At 47.9% G+C, this 16,631-nt stretch overlaps 1 protein-coding gene across 4 annotated transcripts in view; it reads right to left on the bottom strand.

Annotated features, from left to right (window-relative positions):
* THNSL2 (threonine synthase like 2) overlaps positions 1-16,631 on the bottom strand; it is a 145,662-nt gene that overhangs the window by 87,552 nt on the left and 41,479 nt on the right. The window contains exon 1 of one of the 4 annotated variants that reach the window (XM_073649152.1): positions 2,439-2,483. The exons of 1 other annotated variant lie outside the window; for it this stretch is intronic. In XM_073649152.1, coding sequence (XP_073505253.1) covers positions 2,439-2,469 — 31 coding nt within the window. In that variant the 5' untranslated portion in view covers positions 2,470-2,483. Of the gene's footprint in view, positions 1-1,808; positions 1,894-2,057; positions 2,221-2,438; positions 2,484-16,631 lie in introns of those variants that run through there. 2 more of the 4 variants (XM_073649156.1, XM_073649157.1) reach the window with 2 other exon arrangements.

The following is a 16,631-nucleotide window of genomic DNA, read 5'->3' as shown; positions in this document are numbered from 1 at the left end:
ACTATAATACTGCCCCTATGTACAAGAATATAACTACTATAATACTGCCCTTATGTACAAGGATATAACTACTATAATACTGCTCCTATGTATAAGAATATAACTACTATAATACTGCCCCTATGTACAAGAATATAACTACTATAATACTGCTCCTATGTACAAGAATATAACTACTATAATACTGCCCCTATGTACAAGAATATAACTACTATAATACTGCTCCTATGTATAAGAATATAACTACTATAATACTGCCCCCTATGTACAAGAATATAACTACTATAATACTGCCCCTATGTACAAGAATATAACTATTATAATACTGCTCCCTATGTACAAGAATATAGCTACTATAACACTGCCCCTATGTACAAGAATATAAGTACTATAATACTGCCCCCTATGTACAAGAATATAACTACTATAATACTGCCCCTATGTAGAAGAATATAACTACTATAATACTGCCTCCTATGTACAAGAATATAACTACTATAATACTGCTCCTATGTACAAGAATATAACTACTATAATACTGCCCCTATGTACAAGAATATAACTACTATAATACTGCTCCTATGTATAAGAATATAACTACTATAATACTGCCCCCTATGTACAAGAATATAACTACTATAATACTGCCCCTATGTACAAGAATATAACTATTATAATACTGCTCCCTATGTACAAGAATATAGCTACTATAACACTGCCCCTATGTACAAGAATATAAGTACTATAATACTGCCCCCTACGTACAAGAATATAACTACTATAATACTGCCCCTATGTAGAAGAATATAACTACTATAATACTGCTCCTATGTACAAGGATATAACTACTATAATACTGCTCCTGTGTACAAGAATATAACTGCTATAATACTGCTCCTATGTACAAGAATATAACTACTATAATACTGCCCCCTATGTACAAGAATATAACTGCTATAATACTGCTCCTATGTACAAGAATATAACTACTATAATACTGCACCCTATGTACAAGAATATAACTACTATAATACTGTTCCCTATGTACAAGAATATAACTACTATAATACTGCCCCTATGTACAAGAATATAACTACTATAATACTGCCCCCTATGTACAAGAATATAACTACTATAATACTGCTCCTACGTACAAGAATATAACTACTATAATACTGCCTCCTATGTATAAGAATATAACTACTATAATACAGCTCCTACGTACAAGAATATAACTACTATAATACTGCTCCTACGTACAAGAATATAACTACTATAATACTGCTCCTACGTACAAGAATATAACTACTATAATACTGCTCCTACGTACAAGAATATAACTACTATAATACTGCTCCTACGTACAAGAATATAACTACTATAATACTGCTCCTACGTACAAGAATATAACTACTATAATACTGCTCCTACGTACAAGAATATAACTACTATAATACTGCTCCTACGTACAAGAATATAACTACTGTAATACTGCTCCTACGTACAAGAATATAACTACTATAATACTGCTCCTACGTACAAGAATATAACTACTATAATACAGCTCCTACGTACAAGAATATAACTACTATAATACTGCCCCCTATGTACAAGAATATAACTACTATAATACAGCTCCTACGTACAAGAATATAACTACTATAATACTGCTCCTACGTACAAGAATATAACTACTATAATACGGCCCTCCATGAATAATAATATATTTGCTATTTCTCAGGGCACAGCTCACTCAGTGCAGTCAGCTGTTATGTCTCCTGATGTTACATGTCAGTAATCAGACTTACATATTACATAACACGGGCAGCGGAGTCCATAATTCAGTACAAACCAGTTACAGCCTTTGTCTTTCCATTACTTAATCTTAAACAACTCAGGCGCATAAAACCTTTATAGTATCTGATAAAACAATCAGCTTGTGCTGCAGACTGCTGGTGCTGCACAAATATTGGAGAGGAAGGGTTAATCTGCTGAGGTCGGGGCGACAGTAACACACATAATGGTCAGTCCTGGGGTTGGGAAAGTTCGTCTTGTACCTGATCAGAAGCCTCCTGCGGTCACTCCACAGAAAAAAACTAATTTTGTTTGTGCTGATATTCAGTTTTCATTGAAAATACCCAAATAAGTTCTACGGGTAAGGCGAGATCCTGCAAAGTTCTGTATGCAGCCCGGATCTACCCTCTGCACCCAAAGTCATGTGACTCTGAGTCTTAAAGGTACAGGACAAGTGTTCAAGTGTGCAGTGTAATCATCCCTTCACTGTGTTGCAGAGCGCTCCCACTCTGTTCACTTTTTTTTACTCATTTTCTTAAGAAATAAAAATAAGGGAATTAAACAAAATTACAAATAATAATCAAAATGTGTAGGTTAATCTTAATTTTCGTGACTCTCGGCAATATCATAGGGAAGGAACGTACCCTGAAGCCTCAGTTTCCGAATCTGCCACATGATAATTAATGCTATTGCGCTAAGAAGAGGTGGCCACATAAAAATGTAGTTCTTTCCAGTAGGGTCAAAGGTAGGTTAAGCTTCGACTGCATATTTGTCAACCTTCCTTTAAAGTCCGGGAAAAAAGAGGAGGTCTCCCAGACTTCTTGAAGAGTCGTAAAATCTCCCAGACCTTGCCAAAAAGTGCCCGAAACCTTCTGGAAATCAGCAATTTTGGAAGGTTTTATGTATCCTGGAGCCTTCGGTATGCAGGTGTAAGGGAGGTGGACCCCTGAAGACAGCAATTGCGTTGTTGTGTATTATGTCATCTGTCTTTTGTGTGTATATATATATAATATGTATTTATTGTGTTGTAATATATTGTGATACGGTTACGCATAGTGTATAGTGTAGGGTAAGCATAAGGTAGGTAGTATAAGATAGTTGACTGTAGTTAGGTAGTGATGATTAGGGCAAGGTAGAGTTAATGTTTGGGACTAGCCCATAGTGGAAGAGGCTTAGTGTTAGGGCAAGTGAATGCTTCCTGTAGATAGTTAGATACTGTAGGGTCAAATTCAAGTGCAAGTAGGAAGTGTCTGTGAGCAGTGCTGCCATTTTAGGTGAACTACAGGAAAAGGAGACTAAGGGACAAGGGAGTAGTGTGACCTTGAAGTAACCGAAGAGACAGTGTGGCCTTCCACAGAAAAGGGGTCCTTGGATAGGACGACGTGGCACGAGAACCAAGGTAACGAACCTAATCTGGACTGAATTTGTGGGACTAGTGGGGTTCCCGAATGGTAGATCCAGGACGCAGAACCGATGAACATGTAGAGAGACCTGCTGATCAGGACTGTTGCGACAAGCTAGTCTTTGATGAAGTAGGGCAAAACGGTGTGCTTCACCGGACCTGGAGTAGACTACAGTAGTGGAAGGATACTGTGTGAATGATAATGCTTTATACTACAAAGGAAACATCCATAAGACTTTGTGCCCGCTATCCCTTGTACATTTGTACATAACCCTTGCCAAGTTAACATTCAGCAAAGACTGTGTTTTAGAATGGAAGTCTGTCTCCTTTATTGAACTGCGGAACCTATTGATTGTGAGTAATTTATGATTGCTTCTACCACTTGTAAGGGTTCTTTTCGATTTTTCGACCATGGCCATAAAGTGACCACCAATCGGCAATATGTGATCGTTTAATGGCCTGTTTAGACTGGCCAACCGCACTTTCATGAGCACAGATGATGTCAAAAACCCTTGGGTCTTTGTATTCAGTCAATGTCATGTCCCACAACTTGGGAATCATACAGTATTGTATTGCCATTTTATTGTTGCTGTTACATTGCTGTGGTATCAGTTTGCCTTTAAGAAGTTTGTCCTGTCTCTCTCCCTGGAGTCCAGCTTTGATGTAAGTAACCCCTCCCTTCTTCATCCCCAGTTAGTGTTTGTCAGCCATGTTGAGAGGTTCATCTCTGAATATTTATGGTTGAGAATTGTCTCATTACCTACTGCAATTGTGCAAAATACAAAAATTCTGATTGAGAATAAAACTTCTTCTGGCATCTTCATACGTGCCTCTGCAGTCGAGTTAAAGCTCTCTGACGAAGGTCTTCATGTGAGTACTGGTTCATATGTGACACCCCAGGGGTCTGGTTGCCACAGTAACGTAATGTTATGTCTGAGAGCAGGTGGGAGGTCCTTTAGTCAGGGATCCTGTGCATGCCACACCTCCTGCCCAGTCTTGGGAGGGGAAGAACTTCCCCTATATAAACCTGGGGCTGAGGCAGGGTGAGTGAGTAGAAGAGGAGAAGAAGTAGAGACAGCATAGGAAGAAACAGCAGTTACAAGGAGTCAGGGGCTGGCAGCTGCAGAGTTCGCCCTGACTAAGAAGACTTTTTACCGGACCCGGAGTCCGAGGCTGTGGGGACTAATTCCTGCCCAGCAGCAGAATCCGTCAGGCAGGGGATTTCAGGTCCTCTGGCCCAGAAGCCCGAAGGCACGGTCACACGCGTGGGACCAGCACCGCCATCGTGGAGCGGAAGCCATTAGAAGGCCCCGAGTCACCGGCCATACGGGTGAGCACCACACGGTACACTCAGGGACGTGGGCTACTTACATCAGCTCCTAGCAAGGTAGCCAGAAGAGTACAGTCAGTTTGGGAGGCCTACAACTACGCCTGGCCAGGGGAGATCCCATCTGCTCAAGGACTGACCAGGCCCCATCCGCTAGCAAGTACTCCGGGAGGGTCTTTTGTTGTTACCAGTAAAGACCCTGAACTACACCGTACCGTCTCTGAGTGGTTCCTGCTACCCCCATCATCCACGTCGGCTGCCCTGAGGCCATACCCCTCCCGTTGGGGGTTATACTATCACGCTGCACAATCCCACCATCGGCCTCAGCGGTCTGCCCTGCAGCAGCAGCCCCCTGGCTGCACTCAACGGGTGGCGTAGTCATCAACCATTTACTACTAATGGACTGCCGTCTAGTTTGACTCCCTGGGCACGGACCGGGTCACCGCCACGAGACTACAACCCTCCACAGATCCGGCTCCGGGTAAGCTCCCGCATGCGCAGCGCAGCACGACACAGGCCCAGGGGCGCGTCAACTTTGGCGTAGTCGGCAGGATTTCGTGCCCGCAACCACCGGGTACTGCGTGCCTGAAAAGCAAAGACTGTTCAAACTTACCAGTGGTGAAGGTTTCCCGCCATCCGGCGCCATCTTCTACCTTCTTCCCGCCATCCGCGAAGTTTTCCCGCCATCCGGCGCCATCTTCGACCTTCTTCCCGCCATCCGTGGAGTTTTCCCGCCATTGGACGCCATCTTGAGGACGCCGCGCGGGAAGAAGAGGGGCGTGGACTCCGAAAGCGCGCGAGAACTGAAGCCCCGCCTCACGTCCGGACGTTGCGTAAGGTCCTGGAAGGAGCCCAGCAGACGCCGACGTCACAGGAGCGCGACGGAAGGTCCTCAACCCTGACGATCCACTGCGGAGCCGCGGCCTACGGAAGAGGATCATCGCAAGGTAGGCCACGGTCCACTAGGGGGGAGGAAGATGTCGGATACGGAGGAGAGCTTCACTGCCTCAACCCCCGCCAGCGCTACCGCTGCTGCAGTTATGCCCTTCACCATGCCCTATATCCCGGGAGCAGCTTGGCTACCCCAGTAATCAGGGGAGTCACATACCCTGCATGACTTTAGAGAAAAGCTGGATAGCCTCTTCCAGGTGTACCCCCTCACAGAAGAGCAAAAAGTGAGCATCCTGGTGGCCCAACTAACCGGGGCAGCCAAAAGGGAAGTAAAATCCTGGCCACCTGGGAGGAAGACTGTCGCAGGGATACTAACCCGGCTGAAGGACACCTTTGATACCCGCACCTCAGCCGAGATTAAGCTTAGATTCTACGGGTGCAAGCAGCGAGCGCATGAGAGTATAAGGGACTATGCACTAAACCTACAAGAGGCCCTGAGGGCCATAAAGCAGACCGACCCTGATGGGGTGGGAAACGAGGACAGGCTGTTGACTGAACAATTTATAGAGGGTTTATATTGCAATGCCCACCGAACCCAGTTGCGGGCAATGGCCTTACAGGATCCCCATCTGGACTTTGCACAGTTCAAGGACAGAGCCATCCGGGTGCTCCGAGAACCGGCACCAGGTGGCGTTGTGACCCACAGGCGCCCAGCTATCACTTACCACCAGGAGGCGGCGCCCTTGTCGACAGGGCCTGTGGGAGCTCATGCGCAGGCTTTGGACAATGACCCGGCTCCAGACCTACACCATCAGGTCCAAGAGCTAGTTAAGAGCGTTGCTGCGCTAACCCGAACTGTGCAGTCTTTACAGGTTTCCACCCCAGGGAAGATCCAGCTGGCATCCGGACCGGAGGACATCCCGTGGCGTCGACCAAGGAGGACCCCACCGGCCAGAGGAAGACCCAGTGACCGATACAGCGAGGACGGACGACCCATCTGCCGCCGCTGCAATCAACCCGGACATATGGAAAGGTACTGTTCTTTAAACGGGCACAACCTGGGGTAGAGGGCCAACCCCCAGGAAAAAGATCACCAGGCCCATCGAACTGGCGCGACAGATATGTGGGAGGACGTCCAGTCTTGCCTGTGGTACTGGATGGCATTCCCATGAGTGCCCTACTGGATACCGGGTCACAGGTCACCACCATCCCGTACGTGCTCTTCAAGCAGTACTGGAATGACTCGGATATTACCCGCTACCCTGACGACGACTTGAGTATCATCGCCAGCAATGGCCAGCCCGTGCCACAGATCGGATTTAAAGAGGTGACCCTCAAAATCGGTAGAGTCGAACTGGCCGCACAGGGACTGATCATTGTAGATATTGATAAACATGAGAGTCACCCAAAAATAACTCTAGGAACTAACGTAATTGAAAATTGTCTTGCAGAGGTGATTTTCCTTTTACAGCAGGTTGCCAAGAACGCCAGCTCCGGCGAGCAGCGGGTGCTCCAGAAAGAGATCCGGGCACTGATGCAACGGCAACAAGTGGAACTCTCCGGCGGTGAGATTGGTAGCGTAAGAATGTGTGACCCTTTTCCTATTGCCATGCCCCCAAAAAGTGAAATGATGATTTGGTGCCGGGCAGCTATTGGTCTGAGAGGTAGAGATTACCAGGCAATGGTAGAACCAGTTTACTCAGACAGTAGGCCCACCATTTTGACAGCACGGGGGGTGGTCAATGTACGCCATGGGAGGGTGCCCGTTCGCATAATAAATATCGGGGAGAGGGAAGTGTACCTGCCCCGGTATGCCACGCTAGCCAAATTATATACCACTAATCAAAATTCTATACAATCTGTGGAACCCTTGCCTCCATCTCACCCGGAGGAAGGTAACGGCTCTAAGAAAGACGTGGAGGACTGGTGTCAGCAACTACATCTGGGTACTGACTCCACTCCCTCACATCAGAAACAAGGAGTCTATCGGGTGGTTCAAGAGTATGAGAGAGTGTTTAGTAAACACCCGTTAGACTTCGGGCGAGTCAAGGGGGTAGAACACCGCATCCCCACGGGAGATCATCCTCCCATAAAAGAGAGGTATCGACCCGTACCCCCTGCACATTACCAACACGCCAAGGGGATGCTTAGAGACATGAAGGAGGCTGGGGTAATCCGGGATAGCTGTAGCCCCTGGGCAGCCCCACTAGTTTTAGTCAAAAAGAAAGACAACACCATGAGGATGTGTGTAGATTACCGGAAAATCAACCGTATCACACACAAGGATGCGTACCCCTTACCAAGGATAGAGGAGTCATTGGCTGCTTTAAGATCTGCTAACTTCTTCTCTACCTTGGATCTCACTAGCGGGTACTGGCAGGTTCCTGTAGCAGAGGCGGACCGGGAGAAGACCGCATTCACCACCCCGATGGGACTTAGCGAGTTCACCTGCATGCCGTTCGGACTCTGCAACGCCCCAGGAACCTTCCAACGATTAATGGAGTGCTGTCTGGGCCACAGAAACTTCGAGACGGTCCTGTTGTACCTGGACGATGTCATCGTATACTCCAAAACTTATGAGGGCCACCTGAAACACCTGGCGGAGGTGTTCGAGGCTCTGGCGAGTTACGGCCTAAAGGTGAAACCCTCCAAGTGTCACCTCCTGAAACCAAAGGTGCAGTACCTGGGACACGTGGTGAGCGCTGACGGAGTGGCTCCCGACCCCAATAAGATCACCGCAATTAAGGGATGGCCAAGCCCCTCCAGCGTAAAAGAAGTGCGGCAGTTCCTCGGGTTGGTAGGCTACTACCGAAGGTTTATTCCCGGTTTCACCAAAAAGGCAGCACCTATGCAGGACCTCCTGATAGGCCAGTCCCGGAAGGCCAAGAACCAGAAGCCGCCCTTCAAATGGGAAGAGCTGGAAGAAGAGTCCTTCCGCCAGCTGAAGATGGCCCTCACGGGGGACGAAATCCTGGCGTACCCGGATTATAGCCAGCCCTTTATCCTCTACACCGACGCCAGTAACATCGGGCTAGGAGCCGTACTGTCCCAGATCCAGCAGGGGAAGGAACGAGTAATCGCCTACGCCAGCCGAAAACTGCGACCCACCGAAAGGAACCCCGAGAATTACAGCTCATTTAAGTTAGAGTTCCTGGCCGTAGTATGGGCAATCACTGAGCGCTTTAAGCATTACCTCGCTTCTTCCCGGTTCACCGTGTACACGGATAACAACCCGCTGACACACCTGGACACGGCAAGACTCGGTGCCCTGGAGCAGAGGTGGATGGCCCGTCTGTCCAACTACGAGTTCACAATTAAATACCGGGCAGGACGCTCCAATACCAACGCGGACGCCCTGTCCAGGATGCCCAACCTGCCGGACGGAGGAGAAGATCCGGAGGGACTGGAAGAAGTTGAACTCCCTGCGTTCCACCGTCATGGGACTATTCAGTATTCCCACCGGGTAAGGAGTAAGCAGGCTGCTACGTTGAACCCCTTACCCCACTACAACTGGGCGGAAACGCAAGACAGCGACCCTGCCGTCCGACTGGTGAAGGAGATGCTGACTCGGCCGGAGGCTCGCCTTGAACCAGACGCTCCGGAGGAAGCCAAACAACTATGGGCAGAGAAGAGTCGACTGTTCCTTTACAAAGGGAAGTTGTGCCGCAGAATGGTTAACTCCCGGACGCATGAATTACTCTGGCAAGTAGTGGTGCCACGAAGAGACGCAGCCATGGTGATGGAGGCATACCACGACGGAGCTGGACACTTTGGGTGGAAAAAGCTGGAGTTCCTGCTGCGCGAGCGGTTCCACTGGGTAGGCATGAGGGGAACCATCGAGAAGTGGTGCAGAGATTGTGGCCCGTGCAACCTGAGAAGGAAGGACCGAGCCAGCCAGAAGACTCCCCTGCAGTCCATCGTCACCCGGCAACCGTTGGAACTGGTAGCCTTGGATCATGTAAAACTGACCCCAAGCAGAAGTGGCTACGTCTACGCGTTAACCATCGTGGATCATTACTCCCGGTTCTTGGTTGTCGTCCCCGTCAAGGACTTAACGGCTCAAACAGCAGCTAGAGCCTTCCAGCAGCACTTCTGCCGTCCACACGGGTACCCGGACCAAGTGCTGACGGACCAGGGACCTGCCTTTGAAGCGGAGGTCTTTCAGGAATTCTGCAATCTGTATGGCTGCCGGAAGATAAGGACGACACCCTACCATCCGCAGACTAATGGACTTTGTGAAAAAATGAACCAGGTGGTAATGGATCTTCTAAAAACGTTGCCCCTGGAAGAACGCAGTCTGTGGCCTGAAAAGTTGCCCGATCTGGTGGACCTATACAACCACATCCCGGTAGGTTCCACCAACTGTACCCCGGCTTACCTAATGAGGGCAAGACCTGGTAAGTTACCTGTTGACCTGGAAATGGGAGTCCTGACCCCCGAGGACACTTCACCAGAAACAGACTGGGACACAGAGAGGCAGCAGCAGTACCGGAGAGTACAGGAGAGCGTGGAGCGAAGTCTCTGTCAGGCTAGGGAAAGACAAGAGAAAACTTACAACCAGTATGCTCCCGCTGTTCCCCTGGTACCCGGAGAGCAGGTCTTGAAGAGGAAGAGACGGCTCCACAAGTTGGACGACCAGTGGGAGAAGGACCCGTACACCGTACTGCCCTCAAGCCACGAGAACCCGAAGGTCTGTACCATCAGTAAAGACGGAGGGGAAACCACAGCCATTGTATCCCGGGACCACCTGAAGAAGTGTCCCGAACAACTGAGGAACCCTGAAGAGGAACAAGAAGACCATCGACCCGTGGAAGAAAGGGAAGATATGGTTAGTACCGTGCTCGGGGACTTTCCTCAGTCTTGGACTCAAGTCAATGGTGCAGTTGTGGTACCCGTACTCACCTTCCTCCAACCATCATCCCAAGAACCTACGGAGCAACGGGTAGAGCTGGAAGAACAGCCGGTCCAGGAGGCAGAAGACTCCACACAAGCAGAACAGGAGAATCAACCCTCTGCTTATAGTGAGCCTGCCGTACCCCTAGTGAGACAAAGAGCCGGTAGACAGCTGCCCAGTTTACCCTTGACAGCTCCTACACCCTGTAGTTCAGGGCCAGACAGTCAGCTCCGTAGGTCCACTAGGGCCACTAGAGGCCAGTTACCCGCACGTTGGAGGATCTAAATGTTTAAGCTATTTTATAATGTTTACCTGTCTATAGTTGCTTGTGTGTAATTTTGTATTTCTAGTTGTTTTTAGGAATCCTTGGTGGATTTACCGGGAATCCTTGTATATAGTTGGAGCGTAACCCAGGATGGACTAAAGACTGTCAAGGACTCGGGGTAGAACAGACCCCTACCTGGTTACGTCTCCCTGTGTTGGTGAAATGGACACCTTGCTTTCTTCAGAGACTGCACCCGGTTGCGGACACGCCGTAACCATCTTTATGTGTTTTCTTATTGTATTATTAATGTTTTGCCTTGTTATGTTTTCTAAATGTGTTTAGTCCCGGAGTACTAAATTTTACTAGGGGGGAATGTGACACCCCAGGGGTCTGGTTGCCACAGTAACGTAATGTTATGTCTGAGAGCAGGTGGGAGGTCCTTTAGTCAGGGATCCTGTGCATGCCACACCTCCTGCCCAGTCTTGGGAGGGGAAGAACTTCCCCTATATAAACCTGGGGCTGAGGCAGGGTGAGTGAGTAGAAGAGGAGAAGAAGTAGAGACAGCATAGGAAGAAACAGCAGTTACAAGGAGTCAGGGGCTGGCAGCTGCAGAGTTCGCCCTGACTAAGAAGACTTTTTACCGGACCCGGAGTCCGAGGCTGTGGGGACTAATTCCTGCCCAGCAGCAGAATCCGTCAGGCAGGGGATTTCAGGTCCTCTGGCCCAGAAGCCCGAAGGCACGGTCACACGCGTGGGACCAGCACCGCCATCGTGGAGCGGAAGCCATTAGAAGGCCCCGAGTCACCGGCCATACGGGTGAGCACCACACGGTACACTCAGGGACGTGGGCTACTTACATCAGCTCCTAGCAAGGTAGCCAGAAGAGTACAGTCAGTTTGGGAGGCCTACAACTACGCCTGGCCAGGGGAGATCCCATCTGCTCAAGGACTGACCAGGCCCCATCCGCTAGCAAGTACTCCGGGAGGGTCTTTTGTTGTTACCAGTAAAGACCCTGAACTACACCGTACCGTCTCTGAGTGGTTCCTGCTACCCCCATCATCCACGTCGGCTGCCCTGAGGCCATACCCCTCCCGTTGGGGGTTATACTATCACGCTGCACAATCCCACCATCGGCCTCAGCGGTCTGCCCTGCAGCAGCAGCCCCCTGGCTGCACTCAACGGGTGGCGTAGTCATCAACCATTTACTACTAATGGACTGCCGTCTAGTTTGACTCCCTGGGCACGGACCGGGTCACCGCCACGAGACTACAACCCTCCACAGATCCGGCTCCGGGTAAGCTCCCGCATGCGCAGCGCAGCGCGACACAGGCCCAGGGGCGCGTCACATACAGACATCCGTAGAAATGGTATCTCAAGAGACCCACACTCGCCTAGTTATGGGGTCAGAATTGTCCAGTTGACTCTTTTTATCTTATTTTTGCACATGTCATGTTTGTGTACTTGAGACGTTGTATTGTATAGGTGCAGAAGTAGAATCGGGGCCTTCCACACTCTTGTAGCCGGAGGGTTCTTGACTCCCTGAAAAGACATGACACAACTCAAAACTTCTTAAAAAAATACAGAACTTATTTACAGCTTCTTCTTCCAACATGGAGGAGTAATATTTGAAACGACATGGCGCTGGAACACACAACTTTCTTTTTGCCGATGAGCCCGTTTTCCCTTAGTGACTTGCAGGGTGCCGACTTGTGCGATAGCCTGTACTCTCCTTCTGTCACAACTCACACAACGCACCGTACCCAGAGAGGCCTACTTCACTCACTTTATGGTTTTTCCCGGTAGACACACCCTCCACATGACACAAGCACTGCACTTCCTGGCTCTGCTTGTTTTCTCTGGCCGCTACCACTCTGTTGTGGTTTCTGACCTTATTGTTTCCACGGGTTCCAATTGATCAGTCACCACCTGCGCCACTCACCTTTTGATACTAGTGTAGTCCTCCTGGTTCAGTGGATAAAATCCCTCCTTTAGATTTGCGGCTGGAATGCAGGAACCTGCCTCTTACATCTCTCCCTCCCATCTCTCCTCAACAGCAGGTTAACTCCTAGTCTGAGTAGGACTTCTGTGCTTCCATCTTACCATATCTTCCCTCCGTGGTAATACTAGGCTAACTAACTGAGCCCAACAAACTTCATCAGTCATAAACTTTCTCAGGCTCACCCAAATCCGTCAAGCGCCAACCACTTACCCGTCACGCTCTTATGCACCATCGCATGTCATAGGTCTCCTGCCCAACATCAGTTAGCCCCTTTTATGAATGCATTGGGAATACGGCACTTTTTGGACAGGAACAAAATTATATGCAAAACTAGAAAAACAATAATATAAATGATATACAGTACTGTTTTCTCAGTGAGATATACACCACCTCCAAAAGAACACAAATGTACAAAAGTGTTAGAACGGGGGATTATGGGGGCGAGATCTTTTTCTTCCACCGCCTTATTGTATTGCACACTGACTGTGCACCCTTTGGGGCTCTTGGCTGCATGACTGGTGGGTTGCAGTACTCAGTAGTATACCCTGTCACCATAACTAATGGCGGGAATGATTGATTTGTTGTCTGTCAGCCAAATGCAGGAGGAGTTAGTGTCAGCATAAGCCCAAGAAGAACCCGACAATGATGTGTCCAGTGTGACATCAGTGCACTCTCTGATGCTGGTTAACTCCTTATACCAATGCTGTTCCTATCACAAATTTTAAGTATTGGTTAATTGGAGGCCAGAACGAACTTTTCCGCAGGGAAGGAGGTGTATCTGTGGGGTAAAATTCAGAGCGCTTGTGCAGAGGGTAACATTGCATGTTTTCAGGAGATACATGGGCGACTTCCAGTTACAGAGGTTGTGATGAAGACACCTAAGCTTCAATGACCCCTGCCCCACTTATTTTGCTCACCACCCACCTCTTCAGTTGCCACCGCCTCAGTCTCTGTTTCTATCACCACCATCTCTTTCCCTGAAATTAGACGTTGTCAGGGTGTGGTGATAGAAGCAGGGTGAGTGACAGCAGAGCTGCCCCTGATGATGATGAATTTTAGGGCTGTAATAGAAGTTGTGGGGTGGCACTGCTTTCACTCACCCTGCTTCTAGCACTACCCATTTATGATGACTCATTTCAGGGAAAGAGGTGGCGGAGTCAGAAGCAGGGACTGCGGCGGCGGTGACCAAAGGTGTGGGTGGTAACCACTAAAGCTATGGTCACTTCTCTATCACACCTCCACTTCCCTCACCGAAGCCAGGACGTCATCAAGGGATGGCAGTGATAAAGCTGTGGTAAATGACCACATTGCTGCCCCCTGATGACGTCATGTTCTATGGGGGTGATAGAAGCTTCAGAGAAGTTGCTACAGGGCCATCCTTCTATGACACCATCAAACGAAACACATCAGGAAGGAAAGTAAAAAAAAAAAACAGAGATATAGAGATTAGCTGTATAGGGAGAAGAGAATGGTCGCACATTTTATAATAATGCAAATTATAAAAGTGGTTGGGGCTTAAAAACAGATATTTATAAAGGGAATTAAAGGTATCGGACAACCCTTTAAAGGGATGTTTTGATTAATACAATGATTTTCTTCAGACACCAAGATTGCAATAAAGTAGGGGATAGATTCATAGGAAAATGCAGGGCTGGTATCACTGGTGTGATGGTGTGCTGTAAGATTTGTAACCATCAAACTTGTTGTGCCTCTGCTTTGTTAACTAAAGGTCAAGTAAAACCTTCTACTTTAAGCAACACCATCTGATACTGTTTTCTTAAATGGGAACCACGTGACCACTTTCTTACAAGCCACCATCACTAGAGTCTCCAACGTGGTGGCCACCTGAATTATCAAAACTGCAGCTTGTAAATGTGCTGTCAATCAAGTCTCTAGGAAAGTCCACCTGTCTCCGTAGACTAGAAGTTTGGGACTACACAGTGACTTTGGCCATAACATAAGTCACGTGGCTAAATACTGCAGTATGCTGCTGCTACATTGCAGTTTAGTGAAGGTGAACAGAGTCACATTGGGACCCACAAGGTACCCTAAGTTACAAAAAATCAAACTGTTTTTTACTTTTCGCTACTTACTTCTGACGGACGTAGTCCCTTGAGGGTCTCAATGTGACCCATTCACTTGCATTATTGTACGATGTAGCATTGGCATACAGTGATATTGACTGCTCTATCTGGGTCGTGCCTCAGTCTCAATGTGGTGCCAGCCATATCTATGATAGGAGATGACTCCACCTAGGTACGTTAGGCAGATTTCATGACTCTCCGGCATGCCCATTTGCCGTACCGGTAGCAGGTTCCAGTTTGGAGAATTACTGTTCATGATTTTGTAACATTGTGAAAACACGACTCAGATTTGCATGCTATATACCGGGCTATGCGTGTAAAATACCGAGGATTGAGGACATGGAAAGGGAACAAAGTGAGGAACCAGAAGTGACCAGGGAAAAGTGCACATCTCTATGCTGATGACATCCAATTATACACCTCTGCTCCAGACATCACCCTGCATTACTACAAAAGACCAGTGATTGTCTTTCTGCTGTGTCTAACACTATGTCCTCCCTAAGCCTAAAACTGAATCTGTCAAAAGCTGAACTCCTCGTCTTTCCTCCCTCCACTAACCTACCTGTGCCCGATATTGCCATTTCTGTTTGTGGCTCAACCATTACGCCCCAGCAACAAGCCCGCTGTCTTGGGGTAATTTTTGACTCAGATCTTTCCTTCACTCCTCACATCAAATCACTCGCTCGTTCATGTCATCTACACCTCAAAAACATCTCAAGAATCAGGACTTTTCTTACCTTTGACTCGGCAAAAACTCTTACTGTCGCTCTTATTCATTCTCATCTGGACTACTGCAACTCTCTACTTATCGGGCTCCCTCTTACTAAACTCTCCCCTCTCCAATCCGTCCTTAACGCAGCAGCAAGGATCATATTCCTCACCAACCGCTACACCGATGCCTCTTCCCTGTGCCAGTCATTGCATTGGTTACCCATCCAATATAGAGTTCAATTTAAACTTATCACGCTTACCCACAAAGCGCTCCATGCTTCAGTACCCCCCTACATCTCCTCCCTCGTCTCAGTCTACCACCCTACCCATGCCCTCCGTTCTGCCAGTGACTTAAAACTAAAATCCTCCGTAATCCGAACTTCCCACTCCCGTCTCCAAGATTTCTCGCGTGCTGCGCCAATTCTTTGGAATGCACTACCCAGGACAGTTTGATTAATTCCCAATACCCACAGTTTCAAGCGGACCCTAAAAATCCATTTTTTTAGACTGGCGTATCGCCTCCACAGACTATCCGTCCATCCCAATTGTCCGTCCCAGTTTTCCCTCATATTAAAATCTTCTTCAATTTAAGGTTCATACCAACCATGCACATAATTGCCTCGGTCAGGACGGCACACATACTGGCAGGCGACCAGTCCATGTATTATTTATCCTATATAGTATATCAAGGCTGCATTATACAATATATGTACATTCTACCTTTTGTGTCTCCCCCATTTCCTCATAGACTGTAAGCTTGCGAGCAGGGCCCTCACTCCTTTCGATATGAGATATGCTTATTCTGTATTGTTTGTATAAGTCCCCCCTAAAATTTGTAAAGTGCTGCGGAATATGTTGGCGCTATAAAAAATAAAAATTATTATTATTATTATTATGTTAGCAAGGAGGGTGACCGATTGACCACACTAATGAAGGGTTTTCTCTGCACAAGCAATGGGCTATATACTGTAGGTGACAAATGTACTTCTAGGTACTTCTGAACCTTGACTTTACACTTCTCTGTATAGTGCAGGAGCCTTTGATTACTAATCATCAGTCACCCTTGCACCTAGATATGAGGACCTTCCAGACTGATAAGAATATGTCTGCGGCGTACAAGGTCTAAAGCGACCGATTCAATAGTCAAACTGATATCCCCTTTCCAATCAGGCTATAAAGCTGATAAAAAGCGATAGAGATTTCATCGACCCATACAGCACAAAGATCAAAGTTACCCCCTAATTAGCCCAAAGTTACTTAAATT

The sequence above is a fragment of the Phyllobates terribilis genome, unplaced genomic scaffold (genome assembly GCF_046119375.1).
Source record: "Phyllobates terribilis strain yellow unplaced genomic scaffold, ASM4611937v1 Scaffold_1__5_contigs__length_1240528914, whole genome shotgun sequence".
Taxonomy (NCBI): Eukaryota; Metazoa; Chordata; class Amphibia; order Anura; family Dendrobatidae; genus Phyllobates; species Phyllobates terribilis.
The sequence above is the reverse complement of the archived record's forward strand: the minus strand, read 5'-3'. Positions and strand labels throughout refer to the sequence as shown.